General features: G+C 40.8%; 1 protein-coding gene across 3 annotated transcripts in view; it reads left to right on the forward strand.

The window, feature by feature from the left end:
- Nucleotides 1–2,326: 2,326 nt before the first annotated feature.
- Nucleotides 2,327–21,702, forward strand: part of atp8a1 (ATPase phospholipid transporting 8A1) — an 80,223-nt gene continuing 60,847 nt past the window's right edge. For 2 of the 3 annotated variants that reach the window (XM_085938917.1, XM_085938925.1), the window contains exons 1-7: nucleotides 2,327–2,651; nucleotides 10,557–10,671; nucleotides 15,220–15,319; nucleotides 16,616–16,714; nucleotides 20,100–20,145; nucleotides 20,269–20,309; nucleotides 21,476–21,549. In XM_085938917.1, coding sequence (XP_085795043.1) covers nucleotides 2,603–2,651; nucleotides 10,557–10,671; nucleotides 15,220–15,319; nucleotides 16,616–16,714; nucleotides 20,100–20,145; nucleotides 20,269–20,309; nucleotides 21,476–21,549 — 524 coding nt within the window. In that variant the 5' untranslated portion in view covers nucleotides 2,327–2,602. Of the gene's footprint in view, nucleotides 2,652–3,245; nucleotides 3,327–10,556; nucleotides 10,672–15,219; nucleotides 15,320–16,615; nucleotides 16,715–20,099; nucleotides 20,146–20,268; nucleotides 20,310–21,475; nucleotides 21,550–21,702 lie in introns of all 3 variants that reach the window. The other variant, XM_085938934.1, reaches the window with a different exon arrangement.

Consider the following 21,702-nt stretch of genomic DNA (forward strand, 5'->3'; position numbering starts at 1 on the left):
GTGCCTCACAGTTCAGAGGTCATGTGTTCAATTTCACCTCCAGCCCACCCTGTCTGGAGTTTGCATGTTGTCCCCGTGCCTGCGTGGGTTTTCTCCGGGCACTTTGGTTTCCTCTCGCGTCCCAAAAACATGCTTAGTAGGCCGATTGAGATTTCCAAGTTGCCCCTAAGTGTGAGTATGGATGGTTGTTTGTCTCTGTGTGCCCTGCTGGCAATCAGTTGAGGGTGTCCCCCGCCTACTGCCCAATAACTGCTGGGATAGGCTCCAGCACGCCCCCACACACACACACACACACACACACACACACACACACACACACACACACACACACACACACACACACACACACACACACACATACACAGGCGTTGCACAACATCGAGGAGGCAGGCTTCTTGTCACTGTTGCCTAGCAACCACGGGAACCACAGATCCAAATCCCTGTGGTGGCGAGCTGATGTTGAATTAGGCGGCGTGGGGGGAAAACACAGGCAATCTTTGGAAATGAGGAGGAGGAGATATTGTAGAGATCTTCTTCTTGTCTTTGGATGTGGAGACTCTTCGTCCTATTTTCACACACACTCACAGCTTTCTGTGTTTAAAAATAATGCTTCTTCATCGACACGTTCACTCAATATGCTGCCCATGCATTATTTAGCAAGTCATTCTGAGTATAAATAGTCCCACTTAAGTCCATCATGATGCAAATTCATGTATACCCTGTACGTAAGTAAACAATATACAATGACTATACCTATACACAGTAGGCATGACTAAAAGACCCGCGTGTAGAGTGTGTTCTTGAGACAACTGCATGTGTATCAATGTTGCAGTCCTCACAAACGACTGCAGTGGTGCTGCTGCTGCACCGAGGCTCAGCTCCGCGTGATTTGCATGTAAACTGTAGTCTCCACTGTACATACAGCATAAATACTTTTCACAATGGAACTCTATGCTGAGCTTGCTTGATTTTCTTGCACTGTACTCTACTGTTTGTATGTCCATGATGAGAGATTAATGTGCGAGAGGGATGAGCTCTGTTGAAAATGGATGGATGGGTGTCGTAAAACATGTGAGAGATGAATGAGGTCAGGAGGAAAAATAGAGACATTGGTTTGATAAAGACATGGTAGAACTTGCTCTGATAGGCATTATGTTCATGAGGAAAATGGCAATGAGCAAATGAGGACAAAAAAATGATATGGAGAGAAACATGTTTTTGTAAATTGTTGAAGACAAATGAGAAAAAGTTACTTGATGTGATAAAGAGATAAGAGAAATGTTATGAAAATGAGAAACATGATGCGCTAATAATTTAGGAATGGCTTGATGAGGTCGAGCAAAAAGGCTTGACGCAATAAATCCATGAGAAAAATGTGATGATAAAAATAGTGATAATACCCATTGTTGTATTTTTATATCCTTTTAATTGAGGCGTGTTTGAACAAAAACAGACAATATAACAATACTCACAGGGGTACATTTTCTTTATTCTCTGTAAAACTGACTAAAATTATCGCTGCTTTTTGAGTCACTTACAAAAGTTTGTAAAAGTCTTCTGTTTGTGTCTTCATACTACCCCTGGGGGCCAAATTGGAAACCTAAGGGGTCAATGAATTCATCAGAAAGAAAACTGTGACATTAGTTCTCTATGTTTTAAAAAGGTAAATATTAAAGTTTGCTTGCCATTGTAATCCTTTGTTCAGACAAAGGAATACAATGGCTATCATCAATGGAGACATAATGAACACAATTCAACTATTAAAGATTGCTATTATTAATATTTAATATTAATTAATTAATATTAATATGAAAACATTTTGGGGTGAGGCTGGAGGCTTATTTGCTTTTTCAATTACTTCAACGTGGAAAGATGATTTGTTATGTGTAACTGCTGTGCAGTCATAAATTAATTTGAACATGTCAATAACCCCGTTATCAAAGGAATATTTTACATGATAATATTTTACTTAAATCACCGTCACCTCCAACCTCGTGTATTTTTTTTATTTATTTATTTACCTCCAACCCCTGTACCAGTTCATTTTAACCTGTGCACAAAAGAAACCGCCGGAGGGGGTCGCTCCAGACCAAGCACCACTTTAAACATACAAATCCTTGGTATTTGCAACTAATAATTTGGACTAAATTGCTTGAAATCTTCTCAACAGTTTGTAACGCAAACTTTGTTGCCGACTGAAAAGACAACCTTTAGATAGTCTTTGCAGCCTGTTATCCTATTTCACCCCCATTGCGGCTGAGAGTGGTAGTGTCCGACGAGCGAGACGCCGTCGCCTCCCTCCGCCTCACTTTACGGCAGTGTCAGGCACACTCGGGTTATACCGCGGAGGTTCGTTGAGGTCCGGCCGGGCGCAGTGACTACCGGGATGCAGCGGGGAACCACGAACACAGGAAAAGCAGCCTCCCGATCTCCACGCCCACGCTAGCAACCACAGCGCTGCGTGGGAGGGGATTTGAGGCCGTACTTTATCCCCTTTTCTTTGAAAAACTATACTGACGTTCTTGGAGAAGCTGCCAGTGGCAGCCCGACTGAGCAGCCGCGGCCGCTTGACAGGTGCCGTCGGTCGGCTCTGCGTGAGGAGATGCCGCCCGTCCAGAGAACCATGTCGGATCTTCGAACACGGGCGGACGGTATGTAGAATTCATAGTGACACAACTAACCAGTGTATTTTTGATAAATCATCATTGGACAATTGCAAGTCTGCATTTTTTCTAGTTATTTCCTGGCGAGGGTAAAAGTAATGACACGAGATGAGAATAATCTTTTCTCACGCCTTTACATGTCGCGTTAAAAACGGGATTTCCGTCTATTGTCAGCCTTTTCCATTGCACTTAGTACACGAATATGCACAGTGGAGTATGAGTTACCGTCAGGGACATAATTGAGAATTTCCTTGCACATGAAAACACAACTGGAAATGCTCTTACACACGAGCATTTTTTATTCCTGCTGTCAAACACTTTCACACACTACTGAGATGTTATTGCACATGTTACCGTTTTCTCAAACACACTACTTTAACACATTCAGTTACTACTTCGACTCTCTACTAAGATGACTGAAACGCTTTCAAACACTCCTGAAATTTTGAAGAAACTCATGGTCCTTACTGCCCCCTCTCCGTAAATGTGTGCGTGCGTGTGCGTGCGTGCGCGCGCGTGTGGTGATGCCTCTTGAAGTGAAACAAATGTAGCATCAAGCTGACCTGGTTCTTGCCCATTCAGACGGGGGATGCCCAGCACTGGCTCTCCTGCCCACACAGCCCGAGCATGATCACTACACCAAGCCTGACAGCACACTAACAAGTGTCTGCTCACACACACACTAACACACACTACACACAGACATATACAAGACAGCCATTGCTTCTCCGTGGGACCCTTCACTGCACCAGTAACTTTCCACTGCAGGCTGAAAAGGATGCAGATGCTCAAAAAGAGGATCCATGAAATGGTTGCAAACATGTGTGTGATCAAGATGGTTGCCGTTGTCTGTGCACATATTTAACCCCCATGCATATATGGGAATGTTTTATCAAATGTTTTATGTTTGTTGTGTGGCTTACCTTGATATCTGACCTCATCGGACATGAGCAATAACTTGCGCTATCTCCAGGGATCAATAATACCATGTTATGTGGTCTATACTAATTAGAGTGTGGATGTTTCTCTCTCTGTTTACGGCATTTACGGTAACAGCAGTCTCAGGCAAGTATTGATACATGTAGTCAGTTTTTGTCATATAGAATAGAATAGAATGCTTTTATTGTCATTCTACAACAGGTAAACAAAAAAATTGGGACATTTTGCATGCATTGTTTTGAGTGGGGGTGGGGGACCTGTATCCTCATCTATTTTATACGTATATTGCATTCCTCTGTGGACCACTCTTAATTTATTTCGTGTTAAAAGTGCAAAGCCAGCAGAATCAAATGCCCTATACTGTCCACTGGCCATAGGTTTGCTGGAGTGACAGATTTGTACAGTGGGACACCCCCGATGTTGTACAGAATTCTACTATACTTAATTTAAATGTCACATCCACATTTTATTTAATAATGCGAAACCCATTTTCATCCCATTATTCAGTTAATTTATGTGATCATTTATAAAATAACATATTAGAAAACATTCTATTGTTGTAGCCGGACATATTAGCGAAGTTAAGGTAGATGTATTTATTTCCATTTTAAAAGTGGTCAAATTCTTTTTACATTTACAATACAACTTTATTTATATAGCGTTTCACAACAGCTTCAGGTGCAACAAAGCACTTTATATACAACAAATCATTCAACCACAAAGACGGTGAAAACAGTAAACATGTTATTTCTCAATAAATAATAATTTTATGATAATTTCCTATGGCACATTAATGTCCCACAGCATCAATGCTTTATAGCTTCATCTGTAATGTATGTACTGTTGTCATAGTTAACTGTGGTCTAGAAGTGCACAGCATCGTTCGGAGAGTCTAACTGTAAGAATTCCCCTCTTATGTAGCTCAATAAGCTGACGAAACATTCTAACGGCTTCTTGTTTGATTGTATTGTAGCAATAGATTTGTTCCAAATGTTGTGGTTGTGTGGTGCTTGTAAGTATTTGCATCTCTCTTCTGAAACGCACCAAAACCTCACACACGCTCGACAGCTAATTTGTATACCACCTTTGAGCTGATAATTACAAGGCAATTTGTCATCCTTCTCAGCAGCACAACTGAGATGTTTGTGCTATTGTTACCGGAGACCTGTGCATTCTACTGGAACAAAGCTAAATAATTCAACACTAATATGGAGTCCATAGAAAATTGATGCCGCGACTGCAGCCGCATGAGTGAAAAGCCTCGAATAAACCAGCAACTAGACACCAATTGAAAAACGTGTCCTTTTGGGGTGTTTTTTTTTTTTTCAGCACACTCGCCATTCTACAGTTTTATTTTTAATCAAACAGCACCATCGAGAGAGAGGGCAGTCCTCTCTGCCAAGCTTACCGCCTAATCCGCCAGCCGCCCGTACATCATTGCACACAGCCGAGCCTTGCCCACCACGTGCCGCCTCACCCTTCACTACCCCTCGTCTGTCTGCATCCTCAGCTGTTGCCAAAACAAATATACCTAGGTGACATTTACAAAATGTACACATTATGGTCAAAACAAATCTACGCTTGTCGACTTTAGGACTTTTGTGAGAGGTTCCTAAATTAGCCACAAGCTTCTAAATAATACAGATTTGAACTATCAATCCAATGCCTCGATGACTTCATGAGCTTGTCGTTTTACTTTACTCCCCACCGTTGCAAGCTGGACTCTGGTTTAAGTGTTGTACATTGACATTGAAAGCCATCTTTAAAACAAAACGTGTAAAGTATGTGACGGGTGGAACAAATAAATCTAAAGCTTTCAGCGATGACTGGGGACAGTTGTATTTTCTTGATGTAGAGGTTTGTCGATTCTTGCATCCGCTCTCTAAACTGACAATCCAAGACCATGCGTGTTAAAGCAAGACAGATGGTGACGAACGTCCGTTTTGCGGCCTTAGCTCGCACGCTGATCTGCCAAATCCTCTCTCATCATTGACATCCCCACAGGTAATCTGTGGGGATGAAGCCATGCATTGATCAAATGATTGTCGTGTTTTTCTAGGTAATGACTACTTTTCAGCATTAACTTAGCCCCGCTGCAATTATTGAAGGTGGCAAAGTCAACTTCTTGAAGCTATCTCTAACATTCAGTCATTGAAGAACCCCCCCCCCCCCCCAATTTAAGACAAGTCTGCCATCATCATCTTGGAAGGTAGACGAGCGATAGACTGTTTATTTTTGTCTGATGGGATTAAGAACTGGTGGATCACTGACTGAAGAGAATGGTCACATTTTAGTTTGCTTGTTGGTAAGTCAGTCATACTTGAAGCAATTCAGTAGCTCGGCGACGGAATATAAAACCTTCACGGTTTCCTCACTCACAACAATAGATACTAATTGACTTCAGTGTTGTTGCCTATATGTCGCACAGAAGCAAAGCCCCTCGAGCCTGCATGTGCCATATAGGAGAGTGGTTAGGCCTTTGACATCAAGTCGTGGTATGGGAGTACCTTATGAACATACAAATAATTGTATCCTATGACGCAAGCAAGATCACACTTATTGGATTTTTTTTCCACTAAAAATATTCCAAGGCCCTTTCTTTCTGTTATTGCTATAATGACAAATTTGATGTCAACAGAACACACTTTGGAGGTCAAGAAATCCAACAAAACGGGTTAACGTTTTACAAACCGAAATTTTTCCCCATATCATGACCATCGAGGCATAACTATGTACTTAAAGAATTGTGTCATTGAGTAATCGATGGAATAATTCACAATATACTCTGATGATTTCAAAGGGACGACTTTGTGACAACCCTACTCGTTTCCTTCAAGCAGTCCTTTCCAGTTCAGCAGTACTGATAGGAATCCTAAATCCTGATCTGGACTGTATAGGCAAGATGGTGATCCGTGCATCACCTATGGAAAGAGTGTGACATAATAGCAGTAGCATATAGCATCATTTGTCCACAGATTTAACCTCCAGTTATCAAATCATCAACTGGCTCTATTGTTTCTAGAACAAATGCCAGACTCCTTTACATTCAGGTTACAGCCAGCCAAGAGCATCAATAACCATCCACTCTGTCTGTTTCTGCCTCAGTGGACTGCACAGCACATGGCCCTCCCTCACTTTGACCATTCATAAAGTGGGGGAAAGCTTCCTGTCCATGCAGATCTCTTGCAAATCCTAGCCAGGCCAGCCCCGTGATGTCACAGATAGCCCCAGCTGCCCGTGTCATCTCGTGTCCCTGGGCCGTTCCACCGAAGTCTGTCGAGCCTATAGAGAAGGGGAGATTAATCCGGCAGCTGTCCTGTTGTCGCTGCAAGGGCCGGTTACAGCATTGTGATCTGATAAGCGACTTATCGATGTTGCTGTAGCTTAAATTGAGGCGGTATTTATAGCCCCCCTGCAGCTTTGTCCCTCATTCACAAATGGTGAAGACGACAGTGCGGGTGGTGACGGTGTCGGGACGGAGATTCCTATGAATAGACTGTGGCTGCTCTTTCTACTGAAATATTTATCTGCCGTGAATGAATAATAGATCTTTCTTCAAATGATATTTGAGGCTTGTTGGATTTGGAGAAACAAAAACTGCCAATTGTTTGTGCCTTCAAATGATTTTCTTGCTCATACAACACACCAATGGGTCTTATTCTCCAATTCTTGGAAAGTATATCGTCGTGTACATGGTAATAAAAAACATATACTGCCAATTAGATCACTATATCGCCATATTCTCGGCATATTTTGTGGATGTTGTACTTTGTACATAAGCACTGACCAGTAATTGTTGACTATAAGGCTATCATTGTCCCTGTCATGGATGCCATTGGGTACATTTCATCTTACCCGTGTTGACGGCCACGACGGCAATAATTTTCCACCCCCATCATTTCGACTTGACCTGAGCTAAAGCATTGCCACCTCCGATGTCATAAATTTCATTGGGGATGCTTTGCTCTTTAACCTATTTGAGCTTCCGCTGCGGTGTCACAAAATTACTAAGAGCTCAAGGTTTGTCCCTGAAATAATTTAGTAATACAAATCCAACCTTGTGCAATGTATGTTACCATTTCATACACAGTTCAGATGTTTGAGAGTGTTTAGATCCTTTGGATATTCCACAAAACCGACAAGTGAGAAGACTAGCATATGTTCTTTGGTAGACCCACGGGGCACCATCTCTGAAATATGCGACCCCTTGAGACTCTAGTTCCTCCCTGTTGTCTGTTGGCTGACACAAGCGATACTCCTCACATATAGCCTGCCTGCAAATCTATTACGACAATAGCTGGCATTGACCCTTCCTCCAGCGGCTTCCCCTTCAGAGCTGTTTCCTCTCGCTTTCTAAGTAACACAGAGACTTGTCGGGGTTGTTCTCACTTCTTTTGTCTCAATAGCCATCGAGCTCGCGTGCTTTTCGTTATCTGGCTAGGCCTGTGTCCTTATTGATGAGATGTCGCAGAACCTCAGCTAATTTAATTTGTGTAGAAAAAAGGTACACCTTGCAGTTAGGTGACATTAGAGGTAGCTCGCAGTCCGACCTCTGTGGCTTGGAACATTATCCTCACTGATTGGGATCCAAGGAAACACCGTGGTTATTTACAGACGGAGATTCTTTGCCTGCATAAATCCCTTCTCCTGGTTGACACTGGCGAGAGGCTATTTTAAGCACGGGCCTAAATTCAGCTATAGCTTTTGAATGTTGTTAAGATGAGATGGAGAAAAACAATGTATATATGTGTGTGTAATATGACACGTTTTGCTGGAACTTCCTTCACAACCCGTGTGTGAAAGCAGCAATACTGAGGCCGGGTGTAGAAGGAGTTAAGCAGCAGCAATGGCAACCCCAACTGGTGCAATGCAGTACCTGGCAGGGGAACACGCTCCGGAGCATCCAGGGCTCATTCACAACACACAGACACAACATCAATCACAGCCTTGGCGAGCTTTCCCGCTAAAGCCTCTCGCTGCTCTCAGACGCCATGCCAGCTTTCTCATTTCATACGTCTGCGTGGACACTAATACCTTGATCACCCAAACTTCACTCCAGTCTCTTTGACCTGAAATCTGTGAATATTGACTCTGTGTGAGTAGTACTCCGAACTCACTGTCGATCAGAACTTCTCTCATCGGTGCTCTGCTCTGACATGACTAACAAGAAGATATCCTGATTGAAATCATATTTTAGAGATTACTTTTGGAATTCTTTGGATTTTTTTTTTTTTTTAAGTCTTTATATGTCCAGTTTTTCTCATCACCTTTGTGTGATCTGAACCCCCCAAAAATCTTCCATCTAGGAGTGTGCACAGCAATGATTAGAGAATACATTCTCAACTGATGCTTCTCGCCCAAGAGCTAGCTTGTTGTGCCATGGTTGAATGAATCGGTGCGCTGGCAACGCCATTATCTCACTGCTCCAATTACTGGTGGATTATAGAAGAGTGCTGTGCATGGATTTCTTCTGTGGCATCAAATTTAATTGAAAACCTGTTTCAGATTTTAAAGCCAGACAAGGGCTGGGCATTCTCATCGATTCATTTTTTATTAATAATGCCCTACCCTGGTAGATTAACAATGGATGACGTTTAGCAACAAGTGGTGCGTCACACATGTGAGGATTTAACCGTAGCATTTTTTTTTTCTTTCTAAAGCATAAAATGGCACTCTTTCATGCTCTCTTTATTACCGGGTGAGGATTCTTTCGTCACCACCGCGCTAATCCAATAAATCACCTGCACCAATCTGACGTCTGGGCGGGCTGTTGCGTAATGGCGCTGGATAACCGACCCGTGTTTCCCCTGGTGACCGAAATGGCTACAGGGGTGCGAGTTATATTTAGCCCTGAAGCGCATTGTGAAGCGAGCGGGGAGGGCGGTGGGAAGGAGCGCCCTCTCGTCACTCCTCGGTAATCCTCTCAGTGTAGCCAAGAGGATCATTAAAATAACAAGAGGTGTAAAGTAAGGCTTGTGTGACACCAGGGAGAAAGTGCAATTGGTAAGGTGATAGTTAGTTGGGAGCAGAGCAGGAAGAGTGACAACTGTCGCAAGGTTCTCGGATTCCATTTCAAACTTGGGGGCACCTGTCTTTGAGTACTACCGTCTGTCTGTCCTTGTGCTTACCACACCGACCACCACCAGACAGCATTTATAGTACATGAGGGAGGGAGACAACTAAAATTCATGACAAAACTTGCGTGTAAAATAATCCATTCTATGGTGGCTTCCCTTAGATTCAGAAATACAGATGTCCAAAATTCTCAAATCGAAAAAGCATAGTATTTTATAGATTTCTTTTTTCTATCTATTTCTGGTGACACATTCTGGAAACTGCTATCTTTCGATTAAGGGTTACACAATTTTTTTTAAATTATTTATTCTCCAGCAGATTATTTATTCTGTTATAACTGCCTTTCAGTTGGCTGGAATAATGTTGACCTGTACAACTATTCAGCCAACAGTCAACATTTTACCAATCACTGTTTTCCTGAAATCTTACAGACCAAAATGATAATATTCTACCAATTTACAGTGAAAGTGCAAATTGCATTGTGACTCATTGTAGATTTGGTTATTCCCTAAAGTTGTAAACCTGGATCAGGTGGCCCTATTTGAGCTTTATCCACCATAAATTAGAGCAAGTGAAAGGAATGTGTTGGCTCACAGATTTCTACCAAGCTCACATAGACATTGTCTCCCTTGTTGGTTTTTCCCAATGAAGCTGCATCCCGTTCCATTAAACCTGTTGGGAGTTTGTCGTTATCATGCATGGGGCACATAGTGTGAGCAACACCAACATCATGAACACAGTGTTAACATCTTGCTTTTATTTTTTACCTGCAGGTTATTTATTTGACTGTATATTCCTTGTCCGACTCCTTTCAACAATTGTTTTTCCTGTTTCTTTGAGCACATTCCTTATAGAGGCCATTTTTTTTTCATCTTTCAGGATATGAGAAGACAGAGGATGCCTCCGAAAAGACATCCTTAGCGGACCAAGAAGATGCCCGATTGATTTACCTTAACCAGCCACAGTTTACAAAGTTTTGCAGCAACCGGGTCAGGTAAGAATTACTTTGTGTGAAACAGTATCTGTATACTACTTACAGCATATACTGTAGTTTTTAGCTGACATACAAGGTAATGTCTTGAATAAATAGCTCAGCTTTCCCTTTTTTTGTCTTTGTCTGATGATACAGTAGGCTCATTAGTCTCTGTGATTTGCAATTGATTTCCAGTCAGCGTAGTACAATTGCTATTTTATAGCTGCATGCTATCAACTGTAATACCACCCATTATTGCTTTTAACCCTCAACATCGAATATCATGTGCCTATTTAGGCTTCTTCAATGGCTTCCTTGGAAAATGTACAGGATACTTAACAATGAACATTTGCCATTGACGTGTTTTTCAGGGTTAAGAAATCAAGATAATACTCCATACATAAAGTCAGCACTTTTCTCCGTGTGACTGTCTCTTCCTTTCCTAGGATCACGCTGCTTGTAGCATTAAAGGTCAAGCGTGTCAGGTCAGGCCATCCTCTGTCAAGGAATATTACTGTTGGCATTCTGGCTGCACGAGTCATGCGTGTATGCACGTACGCGATCATACACAAAGATTTGAACCCAACAGCAACCGTGAATGAAACAATTAGAAGGGTACAATGACCATTGTATTAACTTACTTGAGTGGTTGTGTGCAACTCTTTTGTAGTTTTGTTGATGTTGTCTTGGGTCCATGAAGAGTAAAACATGGACATTGACACATGACCCACATCATCTGCACTATATTAAATAGGCATAATATCCCATGTCACGGGTTAAGACCAATGACTTTTTGTCATCATATTTTAAATTCAGTGTAACCGTTGATTCTGCATGTATTAACTAATTTCTTCATGAGTAAATGCATGCGGATATGCATACATTCTAAACTGATTGCGATTGGCCAAAAATAGACTGGTCTGACCAGCTTGTCGGTGTCAGGAAGCCTGTGTGAGCAGCTGTGTATACCTTGGATCAGGTGGACAATGATACACTCACGTGGGAATAGAATTTCCACACCTAATAGCCGTTGAGAGACATCATGCGATAATGTGTTGTCCTCTTTTGTGGTGCAGTATTCCAAATGGCTCTTCTAAGGTACTTTGTTTACAGTAACAGAAGAAAATACCCAAACCAAACAGCATATTTCTTTAAAGAACTGTGGTTTGGATGGTGAGTTCAATTTGAGTAACATAATGAACCGCTAATTCATCAACCTGTAATAGATTAGTATCAAGAAATATATATGTATAACCATATATATATGGTATATATATATATACACACACACACAGTTTGAGGCTGGCTCCAATTAATTTACATAATAATCATTGACATCAAAAATCTAGATGTACTCTCCATGTGTACATTTTTGTATTAACTAGATGTTGGTACGATACTTCATTGAGCGGTCACGTTCAACACAATTGCTGGAGTAGGAAATGTTGATTAGAGATTAAACATGAAACGGCTCAGGCTTTGGTTGTAATCCAAGTTTATCAGACTAGGAAAGGAAGTGCCTTTCTCACATGGCCTCGGTCCTTTTGGACATTACCAGGAAATAATGCTCCACATTAGGCAATGTTCCAGCTTCTTTGTCAATGTCAAAGGAGGAAGTTCGCTGGACAGTAATGAGAGCTTCGACCGCAGCGCTGCCTCTTCAGATCAAACAAAGATTAGTGGAAAAGTAGTTACTGTACGCATGCTCTTTTAGGCAAGATGAGGCTTGTATTGCAAGATAAGATTGATAGAGCCGAGGCTTAAAGGCTAAAACTTCAATCAGATTTGCCACCCACCATTTCTACAGTATGCTAGCTCTAGGGAGGACGAGAACATTGGTTATGCATTAGCACTGTCAAGCTTACATGTCCTTTTTGAAGGGATTCATTCACTTAGTATCGCACAATATGGTGAAGCTATGGGTCAGTTTCAGGTTTTCAAACAAAGCAAAATGAAAGACTTCAGGCAATAATCTAGAAGCATATTTTCCCTAAATATTTTTCAGGCGAAAAATCGAGAAGCATATTTTCCCTAAATATTTTTCAGGCAAAAAATCGAGAAGCATATTTTCCCTAAATATTTTTCAAGTGTATAACCTCCGTGAGCTTGTTTTTTTTTGTTTTGTTATCTGTGTTGAGATGGTGAAGTAGTCACATCGCCTTTAGTCAATTCTCTATTGTATTTTTTGTCTCTTGGGAACACTGTTACTCGCTAATTAAAAGAAACGGATCGATACATGTCCGTTGTAAACACTTGGCAGACCACTTAGCAATGCAAATAACGCACTACTAATGCTGAATTTCGATAATAAAAAAAATGCAATTCATCTTGAGCAAAAAATGAAGCTCGCGTAAACAGAAGTCAAAGCAGAAGTGCTTGGAGGGTCTTTGTGAATTATTGATTGGTTGAATGGACACCACGTACGTGAACGCTCCTAGGATAAATAAAACATGCTCATACAAATAGTGATGCAAACATTCTGTCATCTAATACCACTTCCTTTTTTTAGCTTGCTACTAAAAAAAGAATGAAAATGATTCCAATACCTGATGAAGAAAGAATGTTGTGTACCATTTGAGTATTTTTATTTTTTTTTTACTCCTCTACCCATATTGCACTGTGGGAACATGCCCGTGTCCCTTTGTATCAAGAAAAAACAGCAACAGTTCCCTTGGTGTAGTTTTTTATTTGATAGATATGGTAAATTAGTCTATAATGTACCTTGAGGGACAGAAATCAACTCTTACGAACCCTTTAGTTCTATTAGAGATGACAATCTCGGGGCCACCAATCAAATGTCCACTTAAAAACGATTAGACTTTGCTCAGTAAGACAAAGCTTGGTTACTGAACTTTACTTGACCCCTCCTTACTTTTGACAAGACTCTTCATCAGACTATTGTGTACTGCTAGAATTGGATTGCGCTGCTGTTTGAGAAACGCTTGGCTCCTTCATTTTGTTGTCCTCTCACCCACTCTAGCCATTGTTTTTAAGGATGCCCTGCATATAAAGAATGGAGAAAAATACATACAAAGAAATGCTGTATGATTCAAACAAACCACACACAGTATGTTCCCATCCTTGTCAAACAATAACAAGTTACCATCTGTTGAGAGTCTCTCGTGTGAATGACGCCCGGCGTACACCAAGCAAGGCAACAGAACGTGACTGAGCTGTTGCGCACTTTGTCGTGCTCTTCAACTGTTTTTGTTGAGTGGCTGACCGTCGGCCATTAGTTTTGCTGACATTCAAAACGTGAATCGGAGGAGTAGAAGAGCTTTGCAATGTTACAGCCAATCAAGAATATTATGTATGTCCTAACCCGAGTTTTCACAACCAGAATTTACGTTTCCAGGTCATAATGGCAATCTCGTCAGCTGGCACTAAGCTGTTTTTTGTCAGTATAGGCACTACATCTTGTCCTTTACAATAGCACTGTACTATGTTTACATTTCATTTGTACCCATGGATGAAAAAGCAAAGAATGGTGAGTCACTGTTGAGTCGACGAATGATGTGATCTTTGCCAACAACTTCTGAAATATCCACACTCATTCTCCTTTTATACAGTTCCCACCCATTTTCAATCTTACCAGCGTCTTTTTCTCAAATGTACACAGAAAATTTCATTATTAGCTGATAATGCAATAACTCAAAGGACACTAGGCAGCAGAGTTGCGCCACTCGACCAGGAAGATGTTTTTACTGAAAGTGTCGAAAAGGCTTTTTTCATAAAGAACCAATCAGAGTAATTGATCCAAAACATTTATTGCCTCGGAGCTGATGAAAATGCATTTTATGAAGAGTCAGCCAGCGTGTGCTAAAATGAAATGTGGGGATCTAAATAGCTGCTCGCGCCTCATTTTGTCAAAGAAATATATATGTTTGTATTAGTTTTAGTTGCACTTTGCAATGAAAGTGTGTTTTTGGCTCAGAAAATAGTTTTATTTCTCAGAGTAATGTATTCATATCCTCCCACTTATGTCTATTATACTAGACAAAACCCAACATAAACAATTAATGACTGTTGTTGCTATTGTGAAAGCTAATAGATGCTGACACATCTTGAGTTGGCAAAATATATGGAATGGAGACAATCACTTTCATCATTATGCTTATCTTAGGACATCAGGATCATAAGAATATATAAAGAGATTAGCACTGCAAAAAATATATTGCGCATCAGAGAAGGTATTTAACCACAAAGGCAGTTGTTAGAATACAAAATATAATATATGTAATATAAAACAAGTACCTGCTAGATAGAAATGGCAATAATGCTTTGATGCGTTACTGTTTATGTAAATGGATTAAGTTGATTTATTTTTCATTGTTTTTGTTGTGGTGTTGCTCATTGAAAGTTGATGAGCTCAAGCTTTAGATGTGCCAGCATTAGATCTGCAGCAAATGAGTTCTGAGCTCAGCGATGAAATAATTCAAACCTGAAAATTGAGGTGCCGCTGTACTTACTGGCTTGGGTGGAATATTTGTAAATTGTTATCGACATTTAAGCACTGGAAATTAACTTTGTAAATGACTGATTAATATTTGACATTGTTTCTCCTTACAGTACGGCCAAATACAATTTCCTCACCTTCCTCCCGAGGTTCCTCTACTCGCAGTTCAGGAGGGCGGCCAACGCTTTTTTTCTCTTCATTGCACTCTTACAGGTAACATTTCCAATCCACGGGAACACTGTGTTGCACTTGGTTATAATCGAAATATGCAAACTACAATTTTTGTAAAAAAAAATCTTGCCATTTTTCAGCTTCAATTTGTTGCCATTAATATGCAAGTGGAGGACTGTTTGTCTTGACCTGCATTTGCAAAGGTCCTGTCTGTAAAAATACACCCGTAAAGAAGCACACGCACATTAACATTAGGCTGCCTTAGTTATGAATAATGCATGTAATACGATGTTCTGCTAAAAGGAAACTCGTTTTTTTTCTTCCAGGCTCAACAATATTTATGTCATATTACATTGAAAATGCATTGGGCTGCAATGTCCTTCATCGTCTCAATTGGCTTTATTACAGTACTATCTATTACAGTTGGGAAGGTGTTTGTTTTTCTTTGCTAGCCACACTGCTCAGTATTGATATTTTTCTCCAGCATCAATCATTGCAATGAGATTCAAAGTACTGCAAATCCATCTGTCTCAGAGATAAAAGCAAGAGCGGAGCGGATTCTTCACCTTGATTCCCACAGACGACGTTTCCCGTTAAGAGCCTCCATCCCGTGACCTTGAAGTTGGTGCTTTGAAATGCAGCCGGTGCATCTTCATTAGCTGACCGCTCGATGTTGCAACCTTGAAACAAAAAACATCTCTGAGGAGGAGATGCGTCATGTTCATAGCAACAAGTCTATTTATCCTCGCATGGCTGAGATTTGATTTATTGAATGTGGTAACCCCCAAAATAGCGTCATTATGTTTGGTTCTAAGCAATGTTATATGCATACGATGTACAGAGGTTACCAGCCAGTCACTCTTCGTCATATAAGATTGGAAAAAAAAAAAAAAAAAAGATACAATTATTCTATTGCTGTCCCTCAGCCCAATGAGCATAATATCCATCCATTTTCTGTACTGCTTTGTCCCCACGGGGGTCGCGGGTTTGTTGGAGCCTATCCCAGCGGTCATCGGGTAGTAGGCGGGGGACACCCTGAACCGGTTGCCAGCCAATCGCAGGGCACACAGAGACAAACAACCATCCACACTCACACTTAGGGGCAACTTGAAAATCTCAATCGGCCTACCAAGCATGTTTTGGGGATGTGGGAGGAAACCGGAGTGCCCGGAGGAAACCCACGCAGGCTCGGGGAGAACATGCAAACTCCACACAGGGAGGGTCGGAGGTGGAATCGAACCCGCACCCTCCTAACTGTGAGGCGGAGGTGCTAACCAGTGCTCCACTGATGTGTTTATTTGTTGTTTTTACTAATCTATCTATCTGTCCTCTTCCCAGCAAATCCCAGATGTTTCTCCGACCGGTCGCTGGACAACGTTGGTGCCACTGCTTTTTATTCTGGTTGTGGCTGCTGTCAAGGAGGTCATTGAGGATCTGGTAAGAACGACTTCAAACGCTGTGTTTCCAGAATACTCTGTGTTCATCCTGTAACTTTTGAGCTGAGACATTTAACAGCTCTGCCTGCCTGGGCACCCATATAATTAATTAACCGCTATAGTGCATGCACCACGGCAGTTCGAACACAGAGTAAAACACTTTGCCCTTTAGTATCTATGAAATATTTCAGTTTAAAAAAATGCATTGATTTATTGTACGCTAGATTACGGATGGGTATTTGACGACAGTTCCTTGATTCACTTTGGGGGAATGTCCTGACACCTTTAATTGGTTGGTCTGGTAAATGTCTAAATGTTCCCATGCTAGTGTAGACTAAGCAGAATAATGACGTCAACAGGAGTTGCCATGGTGGAGACGTGCCGCGTGCGTCAATGTAGGGCATACATAGATGACGTGTATTCCTCTTTAGACAGAAAGCTTGTTGTTCTGGTTGGTTGCAACCAAGTAGCGCTCTCCATTTTGCCTCAAGACACGATTAATCACCAGTCATTCCACACCATCAACAGTATTCTTAATGCTGAATGAATGGCCTGGTAAATTATTATTCCCAACCCAATTTACGGTAAAATGTTGCATTTTATAAACAAGATTTAGTTTTGGTCAAGAGAATTCCATGTGTCAGATTGTATTGCAATAGTAACCCTGTCTGCAGGTCCCAGCGGACAGCTACTCTATACTGTCCGATTCTATCTTGTGCTGAATGCACAAGCACAGCACTTTTTCCCCTCCACCCTTCTCATTGTCTGTTCTCTAAGGAAAAAGCATGGCAATGGAGTGGTCTTGATTTCCGTCTTTGGAGATAAAGGTCATGCGCACTCACATCTCTTTCCTTGTATGTTCACCCCTCACAAGTTAACCTGATGGCGCTGCAACACTGAGCCACAACATTAACCTGTTTGTTGCCTGCTGTAAGGTAACACTGACAAGTAGGCCCTCACCAATTAACTGGCGGGCCAATATTTATATTTATATTATTATTATTGTTTATATTTGTATATATATATATATATATATATATATTTATATTTATATTTATTAGGCAATATTAAGACAAAGTACAGTCAAATGTTCCCCACGTAAAAGTAGAGACGTCCCGATCAGATCGCGTGGTTTTCAACTGATCGGGATCAAGGCAAAATTATCGTAATTTTCTGAAATTTTATCGGTCTCAAATAGGGACTTTTTTTATTTTAGATTGATACAAGTTCAAGAATTCAATCCATGATTCGTCACCCATATTGAACTTACGTGCTGATACCACTAGTGTTTTTTCTAATACAGTTCTGCACTGAAGTCATTGGTTCCTGAATAGGATATTCAATCCAAGGATTAATTCCCTAAAATCACAACTGCCAAAATGTTGACAGTAACGACAGTGATGATGTTTTAAATTATTATTGGGCATTCTTTCAGGGGCGATCCCATAAATAATCCACCGATTTAGGACCAAAAAGTATTGTTTTAAAAATCTAAGAAATGTGGACAACCCAAATTAATTTGGAGAACTTTTAAATCTAAAAAGATGAGGTTCTGATTTACTGCATTGTTTTGCCTTAAATCTGGACGCTGCAGGATTATATCACCGCAGTCTCCACTTTGCGGCAGCGCTGTTACTTTTGCCTGCTTGTCTCATCTCGGATAGAATCAGTTTCCTCACCTTAGCCAACATCAACAACCGAATAAATGGAAATGCTGGTTCCCCTGCATTATCGTTCGCCTTGAATGCGGCGTGGTATTTGAGAGTGCTGACAAGTAACAAGGCAAGGGATATAAATGCAGCTCTGATCTGACATGTCTGGTGTGAGTCAAGAGCAGAAAGAAAAATGGTCGAATGAAATTTGCCGGCAGCTCTTGCACGCGGGATGATGGATGAGCCTTCGCGTAGCACCCAAAACTTTTCCCGGTCTCTGTGCAGCTGGCGAAAGGTTGAAGCCGTTTGACACTGCCCGCCTTTTCATTACACACAAGACTGCGTTGCCGAGATGCCCGACGTGATTCGACCGGAGCCTTAAAAGCGAGTGCGCAGGAATGCACCAATTAACTTTTAATGGAATTAGCAGTGGAGTAAATCGGAGCAAGCGAAAAGAAAGTAAACAGTTGATTTTGTTGAGGTTTTGAGAGGATATGTCCACGCCTCTCTTATCAGGCCCAACACACATTGCAGTTGCTGGATGCCACTTGACAAGACCTCAGACATCAACACTGTTCACGATGTTACTGTTTGTCACAAGGGCAAATAATAGTGCCTACACACAACCACCTAGTCTTCCAACTAGAAGACCTCTGCCAAGACCAAATAATCCCAAGCATGCTTGTCTGATTTGTTTTAGAGGTCAAAGAAATGGTGACTTGATTCACATATCACAACTCCCCCTGCAGTTGTGGATTGTAACACAATACATGTTCAAATTAATTCCTTGATTGACAGCTTCCTTGATGCTGTTTTTTTTTTTGTCTGTATATTATATTACGAGCAACAGACTACATTCCATCAAACTCCTCGCACGTGCTCGGTGAAGGTAACATGCATAATTTTGAGCGAGATCCAGGCAGAAATCTCGTTTGTCCAAATTTGGTCAATTTCATATATTTTTTTTTAACCAATTGATATGAGTCAGTCCTCATGTGGCCAGCTATTTTTTCTTTTAATTGTAATGTGTGAAAAATATCTTGGGCAAATATTTTTACTCTATTAGACCCTTGAACTGTTTCAACAGCGTCGTCGGCTCATTTTGTTTGGAATTGCATCGCTTATGGCTACGAGATCTTTGAAAAAGACTTTGGTAAAATGATGTAAGCACATTCTTTATATTTGGTGAACTATTAAAGCCTTAGTTCACAGGCTTGGCATAGCACACATGGCAGACAGTGACACTCTCATCAATGATTGTATCATTACATTCTTATTATTTTTCAGAAATTAGTCCACCATATTTATATCAGCGAGAATCCCACTGGAACGCAACAGTTTCATACTCAGTGTGATGCAATGCCGTTCCACCCATGACATCATTCTAATATTTATTTGTTGTTCATTTTGATTCATCATTTGCTTAGCTTTTGTATTTCATGGAATTGGATTAACTATTGAAGTGGTCACTGCGTGTGAGCATCATGTAAGGTCGTCATTGTGTCAAATGACAATGTAAGAAAATAATGCTCCCTTTGTAGATTCCTCCATTGTATCATAATTTCACAAGTCAGTTATCACCAACGTTTGAGTAATTTTGAGTAAGTTATGCCATTGCTTTGCCTCACCTGTTTGCTTTCGAATCTCACACTAATGCTCTTGTCATCCAAATATGATTAATCCCGTCATACTCGATTTGCATAACCAATATTCCATTTTCTTCATTCATTCTAGAAACGCCACAATGCTGACAGTGTTGTCAACAAAAAGGAATGTCAAGGTATGAAAAACAATGCACTGATTCTCTTTTTGCCGACTAACAGTTGAACTATGTATATCAACTCATTTTGACTTTCTCTTTTTTATCTCTCTCTGTTCTCCCTTCCTGTCATGTCACACACAGTGTTAAGAAACGGCGCCTGGGAGATTGTGCATTGGGAGAAGGTATGCAATTATAATAATAACAAGTAGACGGATTGTTAGCCATTGATTGGGGGATCGTAAGCACATGCTCACATAATACACAGCAGAGCAGACCTACATTGACCGTTGGATGGTTCAAGCAGCTAATTAATCCCGTCTTTCCATTGGAACTGCCGTCAAAGGCGAAGGAGCTGAGTATGTACTTTCATAATGCAGTTGATTTATTTGTTCCTGAAACAAAAAGCCATAACAATTAATTAGTTGCTTTTAAGGACTTGTAACAAAGTTCTAATAATAACGCATTAGCATTTACACATTGTGATGCCTTGTTTACTTTATATATATATATATATATATATATATATATATATATATATATATATATATATATATATATATATATATATATATATATATATATAAAAATTCCTGGCCACTGCTGATATAAATCATTGTATTGTTACGTGACTTCAATATTTTATGCTAATTATATCATCTTCATGCATATTTTAAAAGCAGCTAATTTCCTGGTTGGTTACTAAATGATTTCGATGCCTTTTTCTTACAAGATTGTTTTGATAATGTCCTTGTCAGATTGACCTCCTTGCCTGTAGCTATATTTAAGTTTTATTTTTGCGTCATACAAAATGCGGTGCCTTTCAAACGTTGAATTGTGCCATTCACTGTATTTCCTTTCATCAGCGTATAACACGGTCACAGCCCGTCTCTCCATTGTGTGCAGCACGATGACCAGTCTATTTTCACAGGTTGAAACGGGCGATGTTATTAAAGTAAATGAAGGCGATTTCGTGCCTGCAGACGCTGTGGTTTTATCATGCAGGTATCGAGAGTCCGCTCTGAATGACTGCCTACTTGAATCGCCTCCACTCTCTAACTGGGCTGCCTTTTAGCTCTTCAGCCTAAAGAAATGATGGCTTACCAACATAAAAAGTGGTTTTCAGTTGGAATTGCGACAACAACACACAAAAAAACCCAAAGATTTATAGTTTGATCGCTGTCATTCCTCTAGGTGGGACAAGAGAAAGCAGATAAAGAACCCTCAGGACTGACTAACAGTTACCTTTCTCCTCATGTGTTTGCTCTTTGTTTTTCCACCCCATTCCTTTTCCACCACCCTTTCTCTTCCGCCCTGTCTCCTGCTGATGTCGCGCCGTCACTAACATCAGGTGACTGTTGGGGAAGTCGTCCGAGCTGCCAACGGCGATCACCTCCCGGCTGACCTCGTCATACTGTCGTCCAGGTCAGGAAAACCAGAGGCGTTACCAAGGCAACGGCTGTTGCAAAGATGGGGCCAGACTTTCAGAAGCTTGTGTCAGAAGCTCTTTTGCATATTTGAGGGGAAAAAGGAGCTTGTGATTACCTCCCAGATGTTGCACGTTTGCCTTTTTTTAAT

Source organism: Syngnathus leptorhynchus, chromosome 2 (genome assembly GCF_054491065.1).
Source record: "Syngnathus leptorhynchus isolate UIUO chromosome 2, UIUO_Slep, whole genome shotgun sequence".
In the NCBI taxonomy this organism is placed as follows: Eukaryota; Metazoa; Chordata; class Actinopteri; order Syngnathiformes; family Syngnathidae; genus Syngnathus; species Syngnathus leptorhynchus.